At 32.7% G+C, this 27,451-nt stretch overlaps 3 protein-coding genes across 3 annotated transcripts in view; all 3 read right to left on the reverse strand.

Moving 5' to 3' along the window:
- Positions 1 to 815: 815 nt before the first annotated feature.
- Positions 816 to 2,234, reverse strand: LOC142979265 (uncharacterized). Its single transcript, XM_076124097.1, has 2 exons — positions 2,100 to 2,234; positions 816 to 1,628 (listed from the first exon to the last, which is right to left on the reverse strand). The coding sequence occupies exon 2, from the start codon at positions 1,623 to 1,625 to the stop codon at positions 1,314 to 1,316; it is 312 nt and encodes a 103-aa protein (XP_075980212.1). The 5' UTR covers positions 1,626 to 1,628; positions 2,100 to 2,234; the 3' UTR covers positions 816 to 1,313.
- A 3,033-nt stretch (positions 2,235 to 5,267) lies between these two features.
- On the reverse strand, positions 5,268 to 7,702 carry LOC142979360 (uncharacterized). The gene is made up of 2 exons (XM_076124224.1): positions 7,592 to 7,702; positions 5,268 to 5,978 (listed from the first exon to the last, which is right to left on the reverse strand). Exon 2 carries the CDS (start codon positions 5,973 to 5,975, stop codon positions 5,667 to 5,669), a length of 309 nt encoding a protein of 102 aa, XP_075980339.1. The 5' UTR covers positions 5,976 to 5,978; positions 7,592 to 7,702; the 3' UTR covers positions 5,268 to 5,666.
- A 16,369-nt stretch (positions 7,703 to 24,071) lies between these two features.
- LOC142979536 (neuropeptide CCHamide-2 receptor-like) overlaps positions 24,072 to 27,451 on the reverse strand; it is a 93,564-nt gene continuing 90,184 nt past the window's right edge. The window contains exon 8 of the mRNA XM_076124490.1: positions 24,072 to 25,902. Coding sequence (XP_075980605.1) covers positions 25,737 to 25,902 — 166 coding nt within the window. The 3' untranslated portion in view covers positions 24,072 to 25,736. The remainder of the gene's footprint in view (positions 25,903 to 27,451) is intronic.

Here is a 27,451-nt window from a genome sequence, read left to right on the forward strand (position 1 = left end):
TTGAGACAGCTTTATCTTATACCCGAAGGATTAGGTGTAGGTACGAAATACACCGGTATTTTGCCATTAAAAATATTAATCAAATGTAAGGGAGGGTAAATAGCAATAGACTCGCTATTGCTATTTCCCGGGCAAGTTGCCAATGTGCGCTAGCCATGTATATAAGTTGGAAATAATAAAAGGCAATTACAAAATAGGTAGGCAGTTTACACAATACAGTACCTACAATAATATAACATTTTATCGATGTTCTTAGAATAATCCAATATAATCTGCGTGGGAATAAACATAAATCAGTTGCGTCATGACATCATTGATGTAAACAAAAAGATTATTCCGTCCTTGTTATTTTTTATTGACTAGAAAAAGTAGGATTACGTGAATCCTATTGTCATTTTATTGTAATTGTATTAACCTTTATAGGCTATTGTATATAACTTTATGTATGTCTATGTAGGAAATGGAATTTATTCTCATATTTGAACCAAACCGATTGAATATTTTAAATGGTCGCGACTTGTACACATATTATGCAAAGAACCTTAAACACGTTTGAAAATCTAAAGTTCTGACACCATATTTGTTTTCCCGACTTTCGATCGATTTCAATCGACTGTGGTCACTGACTGAATTCAAGATTGGTTAAATAGAGATTAAGGATTTAAAAGAAGAGATCATTTAAATTGCGGCTCCGTACTTCAAAGGGCACATAAAAATAGTCTTAGGTTTCGTTATTTACGACAGCACCCGTTAAGACAAATATTTTCGCCTTGAACCGTATTTTACAAAGACTTTGAAATATGAAATAAAGAAGCTTTTAGGCAAAATATAAATTTATTAAACAAAATATAAAATTTACATTTTTAATCTCCTACGTCTATTTACAAAAGCAAATTATTAAAAACACAGCTTTTGATAAATTACCCTGTCAGATGCGACTCATGAGGTCTTAACAATTCAGAGTCTTTCCAATTTTACAATAAATTTTCATAAGTACAACATTTTTAATCTAAGAAAATACTTATAAATGCACAGCAATGGCTTGCTTTCAGAGTATAGTAACTTTAAAATTATATAACTAATTTAATAAGAATCTCTTACAATAATATTATCTAATACAAATAACACAGTCACACGATATATTTTTAACGCGCAATAAACGTTAAAAATAATACTGCTTCAATTTAGAATCACAGGTGGGATCACCAAAAACAAAACTGGTTTACGAAAATTCCAAATTCAAATCAGTCTACACCGCCAATATCAAAATTAGCACACGAATACGCTTTTCAAACTTCAGTTTTTTTTTCTTTTTACTTGGAGCCAATGAAAGGGTTAGGTCTTTGCGGCCAGTTGACAGGATTGCGCCTCAAATCTTCATACTGCCTCCAGTTGAGATACCAAAAAGGTCTGCTATCAACTGGCAGCTCATTAATTCTGTTTATAAGATTCGCGTCGCCTCTAGCTTCGATGGGTAAATCTTCATCTTCGCCGAATCTGTTTGATAGAAGATCGGTTTCAACGGCTGGAACTCCGATTGGTCTTAGACCGGCGTAGAATGGCCTTTGAGCCTTTACTACAGCAATTAGGACTGTGAGCGCTAGAATGTACTTGAAGACGGCCATTGTCTGTAAAACGAAGAAAAAAATAGGATTCAATAAAATGCATGTAAGTACATTGTATAGATGTATGTATAGTGTATCTGTAGTCTTGATCTTGGTATTAGAACCGGTTGTTATTGTCTAGTTATCTCGATGTTTACGATCGCAGAAAATTATAGTTGTTTTTGCGCATTTGTTTATAAAAAAAATGTGTATTTATGTATCATATATTCGATTATAATTATCTTTAGAGCTTTTTATTTTCAAATAAATCACTGAATAGTTACCATTTAAAAACGTAATTTTCATTTACAGCTTCCAAAAAATAATCAAAATATTTTGAAACGGACAAGTGACCATAGGAATTTAAAAAAACAGAATCACTGTTCGAGCTCTAAAAAGTTTTCAAATATCAAATCCGAAAAGCACAATAATTATAAACACAAGTTTAAATAAAGTAAAATAAATTCAAACTTCGAATGAACACAAAATATTTACCTTAGTAAAGTACCTAGTTGTAGTAATTCACAAAAAAATTAATAAACAGAATGAATCAATATTGATCGCGGTGTTTGTCAGTTCAATGCTGGTTGTACACTGTGACTTGATACAAACGAACACTGTATTTAAATATGGGATCCCTCGCCGACGCATCATGATATCGGCACAACATAGAGTTCATAAACTTTTAGATGTTACATATTAGTTGCTAGAATTACATACCTAATGCATTTTTTTTTATTAAACCAATATTTTGAAACAACATCTGTTCATTTTCAAAATATTAGAATATAACTTATCGTTTCTTACTTTCCTTGTTTATACATACATCATTCTTGTGATAAAATATTTAGCAATAAATAATATCATAGCCCGACTTCATTTAATTCCAAACTAAGCAGAGTTTGTACTATGGTAACCAAATAACTGTTAAACATACTATATACTATATACTTCTAAATACATAGTTATATTATAGATACATTAACAACCATTAATCCGCTTTCAAAATATAACCAAACTATTTTATCCGTTTTATGTTATGGCTCCGCTTCGTTTTAAGCTGTATTGATTTTCGAAAGTCTAAATTCCACTTTCATTTTTATAGCTCACGTCAATTTGTATAACCATAAAAAATACTCTAATATTTTCAAACAGGATACTGCTTCTAGATATATTTATTAGTCTGTTGTATCAACATCCTTTATAATACGATAAGTGTTACACTTTTCATGGACAAACATGACCAATATCACTGATAACGTTTATTTCCAACAATCACATCGAGTGAATAAATAAATATTTACTTTCAGGCACTTCTAACACATTCTTAAGTCAGCGTAAAAACCCCATTCAGTCCGTCACGCGGGAATACTCGTCTCTCTGAAGAATGACGTCACGAATCAAGTTCGTGCAGTCAGACAGTAACCAAATTAGGTAGAGCTGTGATGATGCGTACAAATGCCTTTTTGCAATCGTTTTTTGAAGGTGGTAGAGGGGAGTGGGAGGTCTTGTTATTTTAGTGGGTTATTGTTATGACGTGTCGAGAAGTATAGCAAGTCACTATGTAACACACCCTCAGTAGGTGTAATAGTACAAAAATAGTTTTGCGTAATATTGTTGATAATAATATGGGTTTTTCTTGTTTATATTTGTAAGTTAACTGTATTTTAATCTTTTTTTAGTGTGAAACTAGTTTAATGTGGTAATATCTCGAAATGTCTTTATTATGCGTATCTAAATTAGATTCGAGGTCAATGTCAAGTGCATAACTAAAGGATATTATTGTAATCAATCATTATTATCGTATAGTAGGTACTTATTTTATTGTGTAGCTTTATGACCTTAAGCTTTTGTATTCCAAGTGTAATATTATTAATATCATAGCAACTTTTATTTGCACTTTCTTTGATATACAGGCAGAATTATTATTTTAGTGAGCGACGAAGATACCAAAAAATCCGTAATAGCCGGGTATTATAAACATTCGAAATCCACGCAGGTTAGTCCAGGATAAGAACTCGAGGTGATATTACTTTTCGAAGTTGTGTGTATTAGAAATAAATATATTTTTTTTACGACGAAGAAACACATCGTCCTTGTATGCCTGGGAGTTTTTAAAGGTGTATAAGATCCCAAGCAAGCATTTTTCCAGCATCTCTCCTTATTCTGGGAGACTCTCGTCCCGCAAAAAGTAGTAACAACAATTAATTAGTAGGGCCATATTTAGTTGATGTAAGAAAAACTAATAACTTGTATCGTATAAAGATTCAAAGAATTAGGCATTATTTTTTTACAAAATGATGCGGACACACGTTATGTTATTCCTCCCGGTGCAGAGGTCCAGGTCACCACGCCGCTACTATTGCGTTCGGAGGTCGTGAGTACGATTCCCACACGGAACAATTATTGTTATTTGTAAATTTCTTCGAATAAACAAAACTTTTCATGTTCATAATATTGTGTGCCATCGGTCTCTGTTGTAGGTACCGTATAGTATATATTCTATGCTAATGCATAAATAATTGAAAAGTCATTTCTATTGCTGTGGAAAAAGTCTTAAACATAAGATATCCGCTATAGAGACATACCGGATTAATGATTAAGTTTCATGATTATAGTGAAACAGTGTTGCGGTGCAGGCAACCTGAATCCGTGTCAAAAGTGGAAGTACCGCGTAAACATGCGGTATGTTGTTATATCTAACTATGAATTCAGCTACAATATCTTTTTTATTAATGCGTAGGTCTGTGACGAAGGCAGTGATTTTGAAATTATTTCAATTAAAAGCTAAGTACTAAATAGATTTTGTTGAAATGCGACTTTAGATAATTTATTATTACCAGTCGCCGAGATTATTGTATATTTGTTCTTTTTGTTCACGAAAATCTTTTGACGTGGAAGTCGATACCTTGTCTTGACACTATGAGGATTTCAAATACTTGTGAAAAGTTTATGAAATAAATCATATTTATATATTTTATATAAAAAAATATGGGTTACTTAAATCATCGAGAAAGAATATACTACTCCGGAAATTATAATAATGGGTAGGAGTATAATTATGTGTTACTGTAAAAGCCCGAACTGTGGTGAATCCTAAGATTTTCCGGCAAAACCTAAGATTTACCAACTCTCAATGGTAAAAGTCCGAATAATTATTTTATTTCGAATTAAAAATTTTACCTCTATTCACTTGATGATGTCGAGATGTCGCCGGAGCCCCGCTTCGCGGGGCTCCTCCTTCTGGGTGGTTTAAAAAAAAATAACCACGAAGGCTAAGGTGCACCTTAGCCTTCTAACCTAACCTACCCATGTCGCTTTGCCCAAAACTCCTCTTTATAATTATGTTACGGTGTATAATTATACGGTAACATAGGTATGAAAAAGGAGTTTTTTATACAGGTACCGTAAGAACATAACATAGTTTTTAAACTCCGGCTTGTTCGGACTTTTACCATTGAGAGTTGGTAAATCTTAGGTTTTACCGGAAAACACATACAGTAACATATGCATTATATCAGTTTCTTATGATTTTGTGATGTTGTTCTTTAATTATTGTGGTTCTTTTTATAAAATTTTTAAAAACTATAACGAGACAAATAAAAGTGTAGGCTTTTAAGTAAAAAATATATTTATTCAATAAAAAATATATTAAACATCTTTCAACTTAAGTACAGGTTTTGACAAGTTACCCTGTAAGATACGACTCATAAGATTTTGACACTTATAAGCCCTCTCAATTTTATCATTATAATACAAATTTATAAAACCAACAGTTACATATATTATGGCATTGGCTTGCTTTAAACCTAACACAGTATATATTAACTAAATATACTTATATTATATTAATAAATTATACAACACGATAGTTTAAAAACAATACTGCTTCAATTTAGAATCACAGGTGGGATCACCAAAAACAAAACTGGTTTACGAAAATTCCAAATTCAAATCAGTCTATGTCGACTTCGTCCATCCGAAAAACAACTGTAGAGTCAAACTCTCAGTTTCAAATTTCAAATTCGTTTAGCATTCTTTTCTATGCAATTTCTTCTTTTTCTAGAATCCGATGAAAGGGTTAGGTCTTTGCGGCCAGGTGACAGGATTGCGTCTCAAATCTTCGTACTGCCTCCAGTTGAGATACCAAAAAGGTCTGCTATCGACCGGCAGCTGATTAATTCTATTTATAAGATTACCGTCGCCTCTAGCTTCGATAGGAAAGTCCTCAGTTTCACCAAATCTGTTGGATAGAAGATCGGCTTCAACAGCTGGAAATCCGATTGGTCTTAGTCCGGCGTAGAACGGCCTTTGAGCGTTTGCGACGACAGCTAAGATTGTGAACGCTAAGATGATCTTGTAGACGGCCATTGTCTGTAAAGAAAGAAAAAAATAAAAAAAACGTAAGTATTTCACTAAAGTGTCGTTTCCTTATAAATAGCACTGCAGTTTTCTTTTACGCGGTACTAATTCAAAAAGCTCCCAGAGGATAAGCAGATGGCAAAATTTATAAATATATTTTTTTTTGTATGTACTTAAATGTAGTTCTTAATTTGTCATGTTAACTGGGCTTAAAACTACTTATATTCATTAAGTTTAAAAAAAAAGCCTGTACAATACAGTACGAAATGAAAATAAAACATAAAAAAATCCATGTCCGAGTTTCAAATCCCAAAACAGCGTTCACATAGAACGAGCTCAAAATTAAACTAACTCAAACTTCTACTACCGTAAAACGGGGTGAATAGAAACAATTTTCAACTTTGTCCTAAAAAATTGTTGCGAATAACTTGTTATTTTTATTGTCGGGTTATTCTATATCATGTCCGGCGCCATGAAGAAAGAGCTAAAACCATATTTGTCGAAAAATATGCATAATTTTACGATATTTCCTTAAAAAAATGGTCAATTTCTATTCACCCAGCGATAGGGGTAAATCGAAACTACCAAAGGGGTGAATGGAAAAACTGTTAGGGCTGCCAAAGACGACTTATCCAACATGCTGAAAAGGGAGGTTGTGTGTTTAAAAATTGAAATAACCGTTGATAATTACACAAGCTAACCCGCGCAACTTCGCTTGCGTCACATAAGAGAGAATGGGTCAAAATTGTCTCCATTTTTGTAACATTTTTCACCCGTACTCTGCTCCTATTGGTAGTAGCGTGATGATTTATAGCCTATAACCTTCCTCGATAAATGGACTATCTAACACTGAACGAATTTTTCAAATCGGACCAGTAGTTCCTGAGATTAGCGCGTTCAAACAAACAAACAAACAAACTCTTCAGCTTTATAACCTAACTAACTTTCATACTATATGCAGTAGTTTGCCGTTATAACTTTGATACAATGATAATTGTGAATTTTAGAACATTAATAACTATTTATTTTTCATTGTTTATGTTAATTTTGTTTACAGTTTTTGACAACCCTATTTATTAATCTCTATTGACCCCTCACTCGTTTCTATTCACCCCTTACGCGTTTCTATTGAACCCTGCTATGTTTCCATTTACCCCATACTGTAGTTCTATTCACCCTTCAAACGATTCTATTCACCCCGTTTACACAAAAAAAATGACTATTTCTGTGATTTAAACATATTTTTTAGGTTTAAAAACGTTTTTTCAATTATCAATATTGTATCTTTATAGATTAATATACACCTAAAGAGATAAACACTTCAAACAACTCATTAGAAAAGAAATCCCACTTTAAATCCAAAGTTTTGGAGGTCGATATTAAGGCATTCGAGGACGGTTGTCTTTGAAGCATTTTTTTGGGTATAAATATCATTTTAAACATTTAAACAATTATGACACCGCAGATAAGTAATATCGACGTGTAATCATTTCAAATTTGAACTAAATTCTTCAACGAGGAGTACTCAAATATTGGCCTTGAAAACTTTCCTGATTTTTTTTCTATTCACCCCGCGAATTCTATTCACCCCGTTTTACGGTACTAATACTATAACTAATATTTACCTTATAGCAAAGTAGTAATTCACGAGCAAAATAATAAGGTGAATGAACCAATGTCAATTTGTTATGAGCACGGTGTTTGTCAGTTCAATGCTGGTTGTACACTGTGACTTGATACAAACGAACACTGTATTTAAATGGCATCCCTCGGCGACGCATCATCGTATCGGTATAACATAGAGTTTATAAACTTTTAGATGTTACAGCGCCCGCTAATGCGAATAATATGACTGATTATTACCTAATTCGTAGTAAAAATTCGTTTGTGGTTTTATTTTCAGTAAGTATTCATTTTTACATTTCTGTCATGAAAAGTTAAATTCATTAATTTGTGATTCCAAATCTTTAATTTATTCTCGAAAGTCGAAATTCTACTTTCGTTTTTATAGAGCAAGTTTGTTATGTACTTCAATAAAACAAACACCAATGTTTCTAATAGCATATTATTTCTAGTTGTTTATGTTATTTTTTGTTAGATCATCCTTATAATATGATAATTCTTGGTCACTTACAAAGTTTATTTCCAATAATCACAATTAAATAAGTATGAAATATTCGCTTTCAGCATTTTCGAACACTTCTAACACATTCTTAAGTTAGCGTAAAAACCCGACACGCGGGAACTCTCGTCTCTCTGAAGAATGACGTCACGAATCAAGTTCGTACACTCAGACAGTAACCAAATTAGGTAGAGCTGTGATGATGCATACAAATGCCTCTTTTGCGTTCGATTTTTAAAGGTGGTAGAGGGGATTGGGAGGTCTTGTTATTTCGGTGGGTTCTTGTTATGACGTGTCGAGAAGTTATAGCAAGTCACTATGTAACACACCCTCAGTAGACGGTGTAATAGTGGGTTTTTTGCCAGTGAAACTGCTGTTGCGTAATATTGGTAGTGATTAGGTCAGTGACCTTATAAAAGTGGGTTTTTTCTTGTTTACTTTTTTTTGTTGTAACTGTATTTTAACCCATATTTAGTTTAAGACTAGGTTATTGAGTCAAAGAACTCTGCAGAATTAGTTCTTTACATATTGCAACTTGATAAACAAATATGATCAGACTAAACTACCAAGAGACTTTAGTAAATTTTCCTCTTAATGGGATTTTCGCAATTCATTGATATAATTCCTCTTATCCAAAAGTGTTAAGAAGAGCAAACTAAGTTCATATTTCAAAGTCCATGTCAAAACAAAAATAAAAAGCGTATTCGTGATTTTTCGAGTCTCGATTCTAAATGTGCGTTTCGATCAAAACAATGACGTCATAATGTTTTGTTCAAAAACCAATTATGTTCATATTTCATGGGGTTTTTGAAGGTCACTGGGCAACGATACAATAGAAAACAGTTGATAAAAAATACTGCATCCGATGTATTGTGTTCCGAATGCCATTCTTTTTTCCTGTATCAATGGAAGCACGCAGTTATGAATCAGCCAAGTTAGCCATTTTATAAACCTGTTTTTACTTTTGGAAAAGTATCGGGTATTCCTATATCCTATAGTATTGTCATGGTAATTTTGTCTGAAAATTCCTATGACACTGCTACACACATTTTGAGAGAAAATATTATTGTTCGTCAAATAGTGTAAAAAAAGGGTCGAAGGCTCTATTTTCATATGAAAATATGATTACCTATATCTTAGTGCATAAGTTTTAATACTTAAGTACAAAAAATATGAGAGTTCAAAACTGGAGTACGCAAAATTACGATAAAACCAGAAAAGACAATTATTGTAAACTGAAACTGGATAGATTTAGAGTTTAAATAAATGTCGAGATTATAGTTCGGAGTACGAAAAATCTAGCGACTATTTAAAAGTTTTAACGCCAAGTGATAATATTCCCAGCCACGCCAAAGTTCTGTATAGTTATCCAGGTCAGGCGTAACCACTGGATATAATTCTATCTTTACGAAGTTGCAGTTCGAGGTTAGTTTTTTACATTTCAATGTGATTCTTTTTGTACTAAAGTTTAAGTAGAAACTGTGATACCATTTTAATATTTCTGTAGATTTTTGTGAATTTGTGCATGTCTATGAAAAGTCTTTGTTATGGAAAAAATGGCTATTCAATGTACTTTGCTTTATGTCTAAAATATATATTGTAGTTTAGACATTTTATTATTATTATTAGAATTATTGTGATCATGTTTTTTTTACTTTTGTTTGCTCGACATTGCGGCCCAGATTACATTGCATATGGTCTTCAGCTACCGTTTCCCATCCTAACACCTGCAAATTAAGTCTAACTACCAAGAATTTCGGAACTTGGCTTATTTCACATTATGATACTAATTATTATAATTTGTATATTCCTATAACTTCCTTACGATAATCTTCTTTAAATGGGATGATAAATAAATTGCAAACATCGTCTGGTGATTATTTAATTATCGTATCATTTCCTGTGGAAGCAATTACTTATAATTTATACAAGAGATTACACTTAGATAAATATTTATTAAGCGTCTATTTATCGACTGGTCGTAGCCCGCGCCGTTAATTAGCGTGTCTGTGTGAAATTATCAGGAAAAATATTAATTTGTAGGTATCACTGAGTAAACAACCAATTCTGCAAAATTATCTAAATAACCAAAAAAATACTGGTTTAAAAGGTTACTCTCTAATAGAAAAAACGATCACGAATAAATTGTTGTTGTATGTTTAAATTACAACCAAAAGGTGTTGCCTTTTGAATGCATATTCAAGAAAAATTTAAATATACTGATGATCGCTGATCAGTGATCAGCTTTTGGAAATCAGTTTTTAGAATAGCCGATTTAAAGTATTTGCTGTTTTTTTTAGAAGCATTTTGAGGTAAATCATAAACATCACATCTTAGTTCGATATTAATAATATCTTATATAATAAAATTAACAATAATATAACAACGCATATGTAATTCATCATTCGGTTACATTAACAAGATGTTCGTGTCCCATTTACCTACCTGTAATAAACTTATAACCTATTTTTCAAACAAGAAACATCCTCCTCAACGATATTAATCATTCAATTAAACCGCAACATCACGATTAAAGAATAAAGGTCAGTTCTTATCTCTAATTTGTATCAGAACAAAGGTTTAATTATTTTCCGATAATAACATTATTTTTAAATTACATTAGTCATACATTAATGACTTGGGAAAACCCAGAATGGATGCTGACATTTTTAATACCTGATTGACTTGATATAAAATGGACTTTGCTTTTATGCTAAAGTCCAATAGTGCATACGAGCAAAAAATACAGAGTTTTTATAATTGAATAATATGAATATTATATTTTTTAAATGTCACTATATGTAAAACACTGGTATTCAGTTGCATCATGTGAGACTGGAAGCCGACTCCATCATAGTTAGAAGAAAGGCTAGACTGATGATGGAGATGATTTTTTTCGATCCTTGCCTTGGTTTAAGTACATGATTCTTGTTCTATTTTTCTATGTATCATCCGTCCTCCTCTATGTAAACGTTGTATGCGATAACTCACGTTTGTGCGCAAGTATATCTTACAGACTCGATTTTTGTCCCGGGTTAAAAAGTGGTACCTATGCTTTATATTTCAAGATATTTTCACAACAGCTTTAAATGTAACTTACAGGTTAATTTTACTTTGACGTATAAGTGTTTATTATATATTATCATTTATATAGTTAAGTACAAAAAATACATTTATTATCCAGTTACTCATTTAATTTTTCCAGTACAATACGCAATGCAGTAATTGTGAAATAAAAATTTGTTGCTTAGCGCATTACAAAAAGGAGAAAAGGGAATATTTTGGCAAGTCTTAAGATACTAAAAGTTTTTAGGACATTATAAATCTACAACTTACTTGGGTCTATGCTAGTAATATATATTATTTAAGATGTGTGGTAGAACAATAAATTATGTATGTATGTATGTATGTTATGTATTTTTGATAAACTTAGGGCTCTTTCAATTTAGACGTTTCGTGTCGTACGGCTGCCGCACGTTAACCGTGCCGCTGGTTATAGCCCGCTGCCGTACCGCTGCGGTACGTTAGCCGTCCGACACCAAACGCCTAAATTGAAAGCGTATCTGACTGCCGTGCGTTTGTATGTTAGTGTTGTTTTAAATTCATGTGACAGCAGTGTAGCCATGGACTCTGACGAAGAAACATTACTGTTAGTGCTCCTGTTAAAAAATATCAAACAGAAACAAAAACGCCGCGCCCGTAAAAGAACACTACCGATGTTTTCATTAACATGTAATTTTGGTGATTTCCATTTTCTTTATCCTAGGTTAAAACAAGACCCAAGCAAATTTTTTAATTACTTAAGAATGTCAAGAGAATGTTTCTACGAATTACTCAATAATTCAATTTCATTTATAAATTCTTCCACGTCTATATCATCCATTTTAAGCAAATAATAAACATGAAAATTCAATGAAATTAGCTGTCACGTTTAGTCACCGCACTATTCAACAGCGAAATGAACACGTGGAGCTTGCGACGTTACCGTCCTGTCGTCGTGCGTTCTCGGTACCGACACCGCACTGTTGCCGCACCGTGCGATTTGTATGAAAACAAATGACCGTCCGTGCACCGTACGACAAACGCACCGTTTCGGCACTGCTGCGGTCCGACACGATACGGCTAAATTGAAAGAGCCCTTATGGAGTATTTTCTCTATAAGTAGTCAAAGTAAATTATAATGAAAAAGTTAATTTCCAAATGGAAATGGCGATATGTTTATAATTATTTTATAGTAACTTTACAAAAATATAAAATGGATAACTGAATTTTACAAGAATACAAAAGGTATCCATGACAAATTACGAGATTTGACACCTTTTTGACAAACAGATACAGAAAAAAAAATTAAGACATATGTATTTCTTCAGTGATTTCATTCGTATTTTTTTTTACAATAATTTGTCAGTACATTTTTTTTTGTATTGAACGTCATTAGTTTACTATACTTTACTATCCTCCACACCTAATAGATCCACGATCAAATTACTAGACACCCAACAGTTCCTTGTACAAAATACTAAGAAATACTATTCTTGGATCCTCATAAGTAAACACTCAACACTGAAATGTGCAAAGCTTTTTCCCTGTAGACAAAATCAACAGTCGCAGAAGAAAACTGGCAATAAGGCTCGTAGCTGAAGGGTTAGTGAATTGTTTTACCCCTTTTACGCCTTTACTCCTTTACCCTCTAAATAAAAAGAGTGTGATGTTGGGGACGTTATTGTGTGACCTGATTGTCTTGATGCAACAACCCTGTTTTAAGAATACGTGGGGTTTGTAAAGTGATTTGGTATAAGGGAAAAGGTGCTCTGAGATAAATTTAAGGCTGCTAAATCGGATATGGATAGAGACTGGTGAAACTTCACATCACGTATCAATAAATTTAAAAAAGTGTTAATGTTAATGTAGGAAAATAAAGTGTCGAACAGATATTGTTTATTACTAATGCGATGAATTCGTCGTTTATTAATGCGAGTTTATTATTGTACTATCACTAGCTCGATTCTCTATCACTAAAGACAAACGACAATCGGCGACTTATCGAGTTTGTATGATAGGTGCCTCTAGCGGGCGCCGTAGGAACAATTTTTGCAGTACTATTTAAATGTCAAACTCTCGATACTCAATAATACCCATTGTAGAGTTTAACGTTACTGTTTTGTCTTGCCACAAGTATTAAACACTTTCTATAACGAATCGTCAGTTGAGAAAAAATATTGCACCATACTGACATTCTTTCTGGCAAAATTTACTAAATTGCGAAATGTGGCGACTGAAATTCTATACGAATGACTGTATTAACTTAGGTATGGGGATTTCCAAGTTTGTTAAATAGGTATGTTTTATTGAAGGATCGCACATAAATTATTAATAATTGTTGAAGGCAAGGAAATTATTTATTTATAATCGAACTTCTGATTCATCTCCATCATTTATACATTATGTGGTTAGTGATGCAAAGAGCAATGGCAAACAATGCACTGCAATACATTTGTACTTTAACTTCTTTTTATTAAAATAGTAAAATTTCTGCTGATTATAAACTTCAAAGTAATTTTACAATCTCTCTATTTACTATTGACTTACAGAAACCATTACATTGAAAGAAGAAGATTTATAAATTTAACAGTGTAAACTTATTTTAGCTCGCGACTGTACAATACTGGCAAAGAATATTTCTGGCAGCATTTTCTAAGAAATTGATAAAAAGTGTTTACTAGCTGACCCGCGCAACTTCGCTTGCGTCACATAAGAGAGAATGGGTCAAAATTTTCCCCGTTTCCGAAACATTTTTTACTGGTACTCTGTTCCTATTGGTAGTAGCGTGATGATATATAGCCTATAACCTTCCTCGATAAATGGGCTATCTAACACTGAAAGAATTTTTCAAATCGGAGCAGTAGTTCCTGAGATTAGCGCGTTCAAACAAACAAACAAACAAACTCTTCAGCTTTATAATATTAGTATAGATAAAATATGATAGTTTATTAAACTTTTATAATATTCGGTACATTAGCAAAACATATAGCCTGTCAGAATGCATCCAACTTTTAAAATTAATAGTTTTATTTGAGAGATCACTCACTCAGGCTCACGCTACTGAGTAAAGTACTTTGAAAGTCTAATTTGGATAGAGTTATTGACTTTTTCACGCTTATGATGTATCATAAGCTGTGAAAAGTTTTGAGTACTTGATCGATCATTAATTTTCAAAAAATATTTTTTGTGTATAATTCTGGAAACATATTTCATATTTTTTCGTATAAGCTATAGTTATAAAAAGTACCATTGGCTTAAACGAATAAAGGAGTTATTGGTACAGTCAGCAATTTCACAATTATATGTCTTACGAAACAAGCAAACAAAGACAATGTTTAAATGCACAACAATGTTTTCTGAGAAAGCTTGATAATGCGATTCTAACTACTTGCAGAATCAGCATGAAGACTCGATTGTCATCAAAAGAGAATAAAACCACGGTTTACATATTATGATCTTACTTTAATATACATACATTTCAGAAGTAGATGCAAGGGAAGTTTGTAAGGATTGTCAAGTGCGGCCTATCTCTGCCTACCCCTACAAGAAAAAAATATTTTATTTTCTGTTAGTATCTAGGTCCTTTTATTATATAAATAGCTAGATAAAATAACTCTGCTATGTACCTGCGTTCCAGATGCATAAGATAATGCGTAATAAAGAAATTTGAGCATTCAAAATGTATTACTTAATGCTTTGCCAAATTTCACTAAATCCGTATTGTTGTTCATAATTGTAAGATAACCCTTACCTAAAGAATCTATGAGTAATTGATGCGTTATTGTTATTGATGCGTTAGGCTTATCAGATGTCATTAAAATCGTGCTCAAAAAAGAATAATAGATCATAATTATTACCTATCGACTCAAAACGGGAAAACCCAACATATTACCTACTCAAAATCTGTTTTTTTGTTTAATGACGTCGTACTGACGTATGCCGTATGGTAGCATCGACTTTAATCCCAATTTGTATTACTATCTCGAATGCGGGAACCCCTATCTTTTCCTTGGGAAATAACGATGCAGTTTTAGTGCAAAAATACATCATTTGTTTATCCCAATACGTGTTAAGGTTGCACATTATGACGCGTTGTTATGAATGCGCTTCTATTGGAAATGTCAGAACAGAACTATAAGCAAAATAATGTTCTTTATCAGTAATGGTAGCATATCAAATACTTGTAAAAAAATATAACAAAAAAAAAAAGATATGATTGTAGAATTTGGGAATCTGCAAATAGGTCTATGTTCCACAATCATTACTATAAAATCTATTTTTTATTTTTACTTGATATACCACCAAAGTGATAAAGAACATCTCTTTAAAGATCTGCACTGTGACTATTCTTAAATTTCTCGTCACCCCGAAAAACAAATGACTGTTTTTCTGTTTTCCATGTTAATAGTGAAAAAGAAACGTTAGATAACATTTTCGTGAAATTTAGGGTATCAAAAGATGAACAACGAAATTACATTATTTTCATATTCTAGAATAACTGTTTGACTCAGCTACTAAGCTTAACCGTAAATATACCCATATAGTATTACAAGAATCAATGACATGATTTCATAAGGAAAATTAGTCACGAAATAAAATACAAGTCATGTTATTCTTATCGCGGAACTTAAATATGAGACGCACGGTTGCATCAACGGTATTTCCTTCAATTTGACCTAATTTGGGTTAGAGGTATTGTATCCTACAGATGGTTTCAGGAATTTTATTTTTATTGAAGGTGTTGAACGCTTAATTTTTTTGAGCTGACTTTATAAGGTTGTTAATAAATGTATGTTACGCGTTTTCCACAAGATGAAAACGGTTTTTATATTATTATTTGAGAATTGTAAGTTAGTGTAAATTGACTTATACAGGTTTTTTATGTAGTTATATTTAGTAACGGTTTAAAACTGGGTTCATTTGTGCACAGATGTAAATAACAATTACTAGTAAAACTTATTTATAATCTTCCACGACCTACGCATTAACTTTATCTGTCCATCCTTCCGACACCGTGACGTTATCATAAACGGATTTGATTGATTAAACAAGAAAAATGCAGCGTTATTATTTTATGCACTTCATCAATTTATAATAATCAAAACAAAACCTAAGCTTATCTTATATCTTAAATGCATAGCATATACGAAAAGGTTAAGGAAAAATACCTTTGCACTTTTGAAGATCTTTTGCAGTATTGAAACTTTTAGCGATATATCTTATTTTTCATAGTGAACTATCAAATCTACTAATTACTTTAAGTACTGATTTCCCTGACAGTAATAATTCTCGTTATTCTTTATTATCGATCAATCCCACATCCCACACTTAAGGCAATAAAACTTAAGTGCTTTTATAAAGATTAAAGTCCAGTTAAAATACCTTTCTACTTAAACTAGTATCGAAATGGACAAAAAAACATCGCTACATTATATTAAGACGCCATCCAAACTCAATAATGATGCATCCATAAAGTCCAAGTTAGATTAACGTCTTCTATTCACGGTCAAGGGCAATTTAGTAGTTATCTCGTAAAACGTGTTGCAGTATTCCTATCGTGTATCTTATAGTTTGGCTTCAGAGTTAGCGGGAAGTATTTGCAGGATTTCGAAGAATATGTACCTACTTGAGACATAAAATTGAAACCTTCAGTTGATTTTAAATCTAATGCAAAGAGCCTTGACTTACACATAAACGTCATTCAAAACATCAATAAAGTATCCTGTATTTTCATTAAAAATATGATAAGAATTCTAATTATGGGAAAATCATCTTTCATCTTGAGGACACCTACAGTTACTGTGAATTAGTCGAACTTCAAAAATTCCGGAGATAATGTTTACATTTTTGGCACACAGGTTTAACCTAAAAGCAAATTAGTCATCGCGCATTACCTAAAATGATTTTCCTTAAGGCAAAGATAGGGTTATTAGATAAAGACTTATCGATGCATTAGTACCCTTTATATCGCATTTATTTATATTTCACCTCATCACCCGCCAGCTTAAAAGCCGCAATGTGACAGTCACCAGCGCCACGATATTAAGCGGATATTGCATGCGGTTTCTACATTCGAATCGAACCACAAAACGTGACTTATTGCTTTGTACCACTTCGTACGCTGGCTATTGCATACCAGCTTATTTGCGGTGTCCAGCAAACTCCGCAATGGACAGCAAATATCACGGTACTGACGCATTTCAGGCCAATAATTGAGTTTAGTTTCAGCATGTTTATCGTTTGTCAGTTTATGGATTTATCCCGATATTCTTGATGTTACCTTTCAATTCGAATATCGTAAAATTAGTCTAGTAAATGTTGTTTATTATTATAGTTGTAAATTCATCATCAAACGGTTTTATTGGACGTGATTTGGATATCAAAGGATTCAAGGAACGTATTATTTTGATGAAGCGGCTGCGAACTTTGCTGACGCATTTAGGAAATTATAGTTGGTTTACAGACCGGTTAATTTTGCCCTTACAAATATTATTCTACTCGCTCTTGTCGAAACTTTAATTTGCTGAATAGGGTTTTCTTACTTATTTAGTACCGAAATATTGTAACTATACTTAATAAGCTAAGATATTGTGATGTAGACAGAGATCACGATTATACAATTACTAACATTAATAATTAAATGATTTAGAATTTATTATTCTTCTAATTTATTTTCTGTCTTACATTTCTTCGCAAAGAGGTTTTTATTAACTTATTATTCATATACTAATTTAACCAATATAACTTAAATCATTAAGTTACAGATATCTAGCTAAGTCTAAGTAGACAAGTAACAAAGGAATTTTCATGAATTTCAGTCATAATACATCAAGTTTAATTACATTAATTACGATGCGGTCTACGTTAAGAGACATTAATTACTTTCGGGCCTCGTAGGCTTGGGTTTGAATCCCTGTGACGTACACATTAAAATTCACACAACACGCACGCAGATTTTACTGAAAATAAAATTCTACGAAAACAATTTTCGTATTTGCACCCTCATTTTTTCAAAAGTGACTTACGTCGTTTTAATTTAAGGATTAAACCACGATCATAAATTTAGAGTAGAACAACCCTTGTGTTTGTTGTATGATTTATTAATCATATTTTTTCAAAGAAAAATTGAAAACAAAAAGCATTGATTTAATTTCACCATATACTAATTTGGATCACGATGTCTGTCATTGTTGTAATTAACAGAGAAGAGCCGTAGTCATAAGCTAGTTAATTTTTGATTGAAAATTAATTAATTTCCCTACTTAATTTTGCTAATAGATTCCCAAGTGGTTTATTTAACCCAACTCCAAACGACAAAGGCTCCACTTGTCTACGGGAAGAATATGAGGAGTTATTTTCAGCTATCATTTTTGTTTTATTATCGCATGAAAAGGTCACTTACTCTTTCTTACCTCTCTGTTGTAATGTAATCTGCTGGTTTGCTTCCACAGCCAAAATTTGTTAAATATATTTTGATATTATTATGAATATTTTGTTTTCAATCTAGACGGATTCAAGTTTATATCTAATCGTGCTTTTTAATTCCAAACTAGCGTATGAGCTAGAAGATTCAAAACCGCATTTAAATCGGTTTACTCGATAGGCGCTACGGTGCCACAGACAGGCATACACACAAACAGACAGACTCACTCACAGACAAACTGACACACACACTTATATAATAATATATAGGGTCAAACGTATAACTCGTCTCTTTCGTCAAGTGTTTATAATCTAAATTATCCAAATGAAACAAACTAATTAAGATTCACCTAATTTTCAGCATTTGATCTAGTCATAGAAATATGGCATTTCTAAATGATAATTCATTTTGACTCCGGAAATCTAAGTTAAACCTAAGCTTTGATATTACGGTCGAGTTGTCAGTTCAATTCGAATGTTAGAAGCGAAACTTAAACCATTTCGGTTTGCAGCTGTCTGCGCTAGCTTATTAGATTTGTCTTATAGTTCCGTTCGATATGATTAAATTGAACCAGTGAAGGAGTGGTTGTATAACATTTGAAAAGTAAAGAACTAATAAGGAACTTGATTTGAAAGACATTGCAAGCGGCAAAAAGAGTTTGTGACTTTGTATACACTTTTGAGTAGAGCAAACGTGATTTGGGAAAATAAATAAGAATACACCTTTTGTTTCTGCGGGGGGAAAAATCCCTTCGGATACCCAATTTTCCTGGGGAAGAAATCTTGGGTTATGTGGTGATACCACAAAAAAACCGCCCCGGTAGCCGAAAAACTTCAACTGGGCCCTAAAAAACTTCACCAGTGATACATGACGTGCCTGCTTCTACGGTCTTAGCAGTAGTCTATATGCCCGCTGATCTCGGGATCTCAGTTGTCATTCCTGGGTCAAGCAAACTGTTGCTTCCTGTCAATATTTTTTTAGAGTAAGTTTAAGTAGTAGACCTGAGATTGGGAACACGTCCGGTAATGGCAATAGGCTCAACCGGACGAATGAGATCGACTACGTGAGACTAACATTGTATATGGTTAAACGTGGGTATATATTACCTCTATGCCGATACCTTCGGTTTTTTCAGCCGTGATGATTTGTATGTTTGAAGAACAAATACAATTTGTAGCCACGAAATTTTGATGCTAACATGTGAAGCGGGAACAATTTTTCCTGTGTAGATTCGACAGCGCCTCAATAATATTTTCCGTAGTGTTTCGTGTTACCATTGTTTCCCGACAGACTGAGTAGCAGACAATGCAGCTTAAATCCTACGTCATAACACACGAGCAAAATGTATATCATAGCGGGTGAGGTTGTAGATTTTTTATTTCTATAGCGTTAGTGGTCACCTTTTTTCAAGTTGTTTTAAGCCTTTGACATGGCTGAACGACTGGGACGAGCGACGTTTTTACGTGCTCTTCGAAGCACGGTGATGCCCAATTTTATTATTAATAGGCGGCCATTGACATGATGTTCTATAATATTGAAATATTTTAACTCCGAGCAATAAAATAGAATTTCTTGTCTTTGTTTGTTTGAGATTCAGAAACCTAAAAATGCTTGGTCCGACTATCAATAATTTTGCGGTTACCTGTCAACAAAGTTTTTTTAGGATAAGTCAAAACTATTAATCTAGTCACAGATTTTTTTTTGTTGATTATATGGCCGATGTTTATTGTTCCAAATAAAATGTTTTAAGAGGTAACCGTTTTCAGTAACGGTGTAAATAACAGTTTGATAACAGTTATTTTACCGTCGGCCTGTGAATGTCGCATTGTACACAATGAATCACAATAAAAAGTAAATAGTAACTGTTTTGGGAAACAGTCTAAATATAAATATTTCACAATGGTAGGTTTGACGTGTAAACGTTTTTGTTGCGCTTAATAAGGTTTTTATGGTTCCTAAAAAAATATTTTAGTTTTTCAGTAAAAAGTTTCAGGTCGTTCTGTTTCTTTATACAGGGTGTAAAAGACAGTCTACCGAAAACGAAAAAAAAAAGATTCTAGACACGATTTTGGTGCTTATGGCGCTGAAAATTTTCATCGCTTTTTTCTTGATCTTTCCGAATTTTTATGCGTTTTTTTTTAATTTTTTTGGTATTATTTCGTTAATACTACACAATGCAACATGAATATGAAAAAAAATCCGCCATATTACTGTTTTTCACAAAAAACAGCAATGGATTAAAACAACGTATAAATTTGCTATCAGCTGTTCGGCCAACGACACCGCGCCGGCGGCGGTCGCGACGGTCGACGTCACGCCGCGTACCTACGCGCGCCACACAGATACGATTACACACACAGCCGTCAGCCTCACACTCACTAGTATGCAGCGTTACTTAGTATTTGTTCTATGTTAAAAATGAAAATGACATAATTATCCCGCTCTCCGATAAAAAATACATTCATAAGATTTAAAATGTGTGATATCTTATTATTACACGTACAAATACATACAGAACGACAAAAAATCCTATTGATATTCTTTAGCGCTATAAAAATCTCTAATAAACAATTTAACATGTATTGTCGCTTTGTTCCATTTGTTCTTGCAAAATTTTATTCGATATTTACACGCTCATTCATACTTCATACAAGCGCGGTGCGACTCGAAAAGTAGATGGCCGTACTGACGCGTGACGCCGCGACCGCGCGTGGATGTTACATAGATGGGATACGGCAAAATGGATGCTAAGTAATTCTCCGGGGATTATGAATTATGATAAGTTAGTTTCTCTGATAAGAATATTAATGGATATTGATTGTTATCATTGTTATGTACCTACATTTTTATGGTTTAATTAAATAAACGTTTCGTGTTTATTTTATTTACTTTAATCTGATTTTATGTTATAAATATCAAAGTATTTTAAACTTACATCAATAATGTTTGTAATGTTATTTGGTATTTCAATAAAACTACAATGCAACGAGTAACAACTGTGACAAGTAAAAATAGTAATGCCACAACAATATTTTATTGAATCTAATCTCTCGCTGGGATCCTAACTCGTCGCTCGTCACCAAATCGGCGGCGCTCGCGCGGACGGCGCGGAGGGAGCGGGTGGCGCGGGTGAGGGGCGGCGCGAGTGAGCGGAGAGGCGCCCGCGCCGGCGGCTCTCTTTGAATGATAGTTCGAGCAATTCGCTCGCGGAAGACGGAAGCTCTTCACCGGTGTCATTCGTTATGTCCTATTCGTCGTGTCATGTCATCATGTGTGAACTGTTGTTTATTATTACTTGTTATTGTTCCGGTTTTGAGTTGTTAGTGTTTTTATTGTTATTATTTTTGTTGTTATTGTTTTCGAAGTGCAGTTGTGTTCGTAAATAGGAAGAAATGTTGATGTGTTATGTATGGTGAACCACGTGGAAGTGCACGGCGTAATCTGCACCTGTATGTCCGGATCCAAAGGTACTCAAACTCTCGCCATACACCAAGTAATTGCGTGTTGATAGACATTGATAACAATTTGTTTTAGCACTTTCTTATTATTAGTTACATTTTGCTATTATTGTTTGATTTCACGTAAGCCAAGTAGGTACCTAACCTACCTACTTACAATTTTACTATGAGCTATTGTAACATACGGCCCTACTTACGATACCATAAACGATACATAAGATTGTTGTATAATGATAGCGTTGCATACTAGTGAGCGCATAGACGTGGTGGTACGCGTACGTACCTACGACGCGTCGCGACATGTCGTCGCTCAGCGCGCCGCCGCCGCCAGAAATCTCGTAGGCATGCGCGGAGATACATCGCGTTGTTCACTATACATTGAACGCTCAAAAATGACTAACTCGGGAACCAATCATTTCCGAGAAATACCGTTGGAGTAAATTTCGCGCATACAGTGTCACAAACTTACCAGTAAAGTTTTCGGTTAGCTGTCATTTACACCCTGTATAATATAAAATAGTGATCTTTATTGTTGGTTAATTAACACATTTTTGTCCTTCATGAAACGTAAATACAGAGCTTATTCAAATTCAAATTCAAAATATCCTTAAAAATTTAAAGATGCTGATCATTTATCTTTATATATAATTCTTCTGGAAGTGTGTATGTCACTGAACTTCTCTTAAACGACTGGACCGATTTTGATGAAATTTTTTGTGTATGTTCAAAGGGATCTGAGAATAAATAAATAAATATCATTGGACAACTCATACACGGTCATTTGATTTCAAACTAAGCAGAGCTTGTACTATGGTAACCAAATAACTGATAAACATACTTATATATTTTTAAATACATAAGATAATAATAATACAATACATTTTTTTTAATATATAGATAAATTGACATCCAGGCTGTTGAATGGTTTAGATTCACAATTTTGTCCAATGACAATGTTTTTTTATTGAATTTTTACGGCCAACAACGTTTGCCGGGTCAGCTAGTTTATTTATATAAATCTTACGATAGCTATTCCAAAGCATACTCGCTTGCAATGTGGAATTGACTCTGAGCTCGACGACCTTTAGCACAAGCCTTCTTTACTGTAACAAAATTATCGTATCTAGTAGAGTCTATAGCTACATTCACAGTCTACCCGCAAAATCGATACCACCAAACCAAAATGTATGAAAGCTCTAAGCATTAATTAAAATTTTCTGGAAGCGGCAAGGAGCAGGTGTTACTAAATTTTAATGATGATAAACAGAATATGGCGTATGTTATTCAGATCAAAATTGCTTTCAATATGAAAGGATTTCATGTATACCAACTGATACTGTTGAATTTAACTTGATATTAATTACTGACGAAATGTTGTAGTTATTATTGAATTTGGTCTGAAATGTTACGAGAACTCTATTAATTTTATTATGATATAAACTACTTTCTATTAAGTTTTTCTCATAATTGGTGGAAAGGTGAAAATTTCACGCATTCTCTCTTACTAGACGCAAACGAAGTTGCGCGGGTCAGCTAGTCCAGTATAAATATAGTCAGAAATGTTCAACTAGAAGTTTTTGTAATTATAATACTTCAGAATTTCAGGCCCTAGAGAGTTCGTATCGTAATTTTATAAATAGAATAAATCGATCCGTTTGCAAATGTAACGGGTTCTAAATTAAAAAACTACTTAGAAATTAAAATTAATTAATAAATCAAGTTGAACTTATCTCAATTTTGTTTATGCTTATCTTAATGAGATTTGTTTAGAATTACTTTGTTAAGTATTGTTATTTAATTTGTGTGTATTAATATTTTGTTTTCGATTTGCATGACCATTTGCATTTTTTAAATATAGATTCTTTAGATAACTTTTGAAAAATGTATGAACAAATAAGATAAAGGGTGAATAAAATGTAAAAAATCATATATTACGTGAATCTATCAAATATTGGGCTTAGGTACAAACTTGCTATAAACTTACGGTGCAACAGTATGACTCCACTCTTGTTGTTTTAAGGTTTGCTTTAAAAAAAAGGCTCTATGCATGCTGACGTCTATTTATTTCACAAAAAATATTACATTGTTTGAATACTATATTCTTAAACATCATTATCCTTACTCTTAAAATTGGTACAAATCTTTGGAATATATCGTATCGTATATCTATTTCCACTTAGTATATAAAGCTTCTATATTTACATATATATTACAGCAAATTTTCTTACAATAATAGTCTAATTTTTGGTCTTTTAAACCTGATAATTTACAATACATTATTTTACATTGAAACACTACGTTTATAGTTATTTAATTATGACTAGAAGTTACACATTCGCTGCCAATTTTTATGTTAAAAGAAATTATATTCAAAGTTTGTGTAAATCTTTTTATCGAAAGGTCTTTACTTTATTGGTAAGCAATTATTTATTATTTAGTCAAAAAAGTTCTAAGTAGTTTCACTTATTTTTTCTTTCCCTTGAAATGCCAAAGTTATTATTGTATCAATAGCTTGGGAAATAAATATCGTGTTTAAATATTTACATTTTAAATGCAGTCAATTAATGCCTTTTAAAAATATTAATTTAATAATTACACTGTAATAGTTAATTACAATATTTCATATCCGTAGTAAATAGTAACATAGATTTTTATTTCATTTTATATTTAGTCTTAGAATAAATTTACAATAATCTTAATTCGATACAAAAATATAACGATATTAATTAACATTATGCCAAATGCGTACATCACATAGAACATCTTTTACTAATTTATTTAATTAATTTAATAACGACACTGACAGAATCTGTAAAATAATGTCTGTTCTTCCCAAATAATTTTCACTTGCACATTACTGATACAAACATTATTTATTATTCGTAATTTTCGAACTATATTTTTTGTATTACATTACTTTTTATAAGTTTTTAAAAGTCAATGAAGTTATTTGCGTGTTAAAAATAATGATCACGTGTTCTTACGCTGAAGGAAAACATTCTGATAAAACCTTGCATACCTTATAGTTCTGGAAGAAATGCAAGTCCCCAACCTGCACTTGGCTTACGTAGAAGGCAAGGGTTTTGCCTCGTAATAAACAAGTGATTAAGAAAAAGCACTGTTGCTTATAGTTATTGTATATAGATAGTATATATGGTATATAGTTTGATCATCTTTACATTTACATTTTATTCGCAGTATAACTGTTACTACCATAGGCATTTTCAACAGAAAAATCCATCAACTATCCCCAGTGTTACAGATAAAGCAACGTTTAAAATTCTGTTCTCGACATTTTGGACACTTTTCACGATTTGTTATGACAGAATGATTCCTAACGTTTGTATGTATTCAACTGTATTTATCACACTTTATCAGTAAAATGTCTCTTTTGCAATAATATAATTTACATTCAGATTTGCAGTGAAAGTACTTATTACTTACACTCATCGGCATTGCTAAATATTTGTTTCTCAGAGCAATAATCACAGCAACTGTTTCAAAAGAAAGTTGGATGATTGCTGACATTTATCCATCAGGTAGTTTAGCAGACACTTATCCACGACTCGTTACACTAGCCCAAGTTTTCTTTAATCTTTTACAAATTCTATCAGCATCATCACATATAACACAATCACTTATACGTTACACGTCTTTCAAAACGTAAAGTCAATAGTCTCACTGATATAAAACACTCATTTTCGGTTCTGGAACCGAATTATTACCTATCTATTGATGCATTTGTCATCGATGTCGCCAGTCAGGAAGTCATTTGTGTCCCGAATAGTCATGATGGTGACACCGTCGGTACTGTTTCTTGATATTATGTTGCTCTTCTTCTTAGTACTTCCGTAATCGTAGTTCGATATTACTACGCTCTCTGTCGGGTTCCTGGAAAAGTTGATAAATCATCACCGTTGAAGTAGGAAATGTATTTGTGGAAGGATTTAGCAAAGATAACATATGATTGCTAATCCTTCGACAAATGCAAAGTTTTTTTTCTATTAAGTTGGGCAGAAAAAACGGAGGATCAGAAAGTGTTCAATGCTACATAGGCACATTTTACAACCCCAGATTTAAACACAAGCATTTAATATAAATTTGTTGATCTGATTCGAGCGGTATAAAATTATCAATTAATGCACGTATTACTTCCCTAGAATTAATCCTGCCATCTGATCCTATTTAATTGAATGATTAATTAGGTTTTAGAATTGTCTCCGTTGCATATGTTACGACTATGCTTGTAATTAGACGCCTTAATAAATTAACTAAAAGCTTAACATATTATACAATTTTTGAAACACAAGTTTACTAAAACAAAATTTAACCTTAAGATAGTAACTAAATAACAAGTAGAAAGTTGAAAAGATACAGTTAAATAAATCGTTCTCAGTCGAGTAGCCTGTTGTTTTCCAAGAAAGTGTACATGTTTGAAAAAGGTTTATACCAAGAAGTTTCACCTAATCTTGTTACACATTTTTCGGAATGGATAGTAAGAAAACGTTTTCTACGAACTCGTAAAAAGTATTATTTTCTCATTTAAGTTTCAAGGTATTATATAAAAAAATTGGAAGATTGTAAAGGATTTTTTATGACGAACATTGGACATTAGTCTAAAAGCTAAAAAGAAGTAGCTTTATGTATACATTTAAGTGAATATTTACAATTAACGCTTTAAAAGATCACGGACATCAAATATTCATAAAACCATTACACTGGTCTTTCTTTAAACGAAATATGTTGGAGTCACTGTCCAATCTAACCGGATGCAGGTATCTAAATACTGTACTAGTACTTTACATGAAACGATTGCCTGTCGGACCTTCACAATCCAGTTACCTAGATTATAACACGATAGCCCTCGGTAAGACTGGTAATCAGACTTACAAACATCTTAGTACATGGAACCGTAACACCAATCTACATGACTGTACTACAAAAGCGATAATAATATTACTAAATTCAAGACAGATATTCAGCAAACGATCAGTATTGATTATAACCGTCTATATCGCGAATATTAACCGCTTGATACCGACATAAGTGGTATCTACCACAAGTTAATTACAATACCAATATAACTAAGACTGCGTTAAGACGTCGAATCATGAGCTGCGTGAATAGATTGCATTGTAGTATGTTATACGATCTAATTATATGCTTGAAGTAGGATCGTTTCGCTTTAATATGTATTAGTTCAGAATGAAATTATTATACTGACAAAATGTTATCACTACATAATATATTATCAAATGAAATTCCCTGGCCGGGTCTGTCTGAACTGATTTTTATGCAGTGCTCTCCGATATATTTATCGACCACCAATCTATGGAAGACTATGCGAAGGTTGCTTATCCCACGTCGTATACCAACTAGTAAAACAGTTCCTAGCTATTAGCGATTAGCTCAATAAATTAAAGATGATGTGGCATTTTTA

This window comes from Anticarsia gemmatalis, chromosome 16 (assembly GCF_050436995.1).
Source record: "Anticarsia gemmatalis isolate Benzon Research Colony breed Stoneville strain chromosome 16, ilAntGemm2 primary, whole genome shotgun sequence".
Lineage (NCBI taxonomy): Eukaryota > Metazoa > Arthropoda > Insecta > Lepidoptera > Erebidae > Anticarsia > Anticarsia gemmatalis.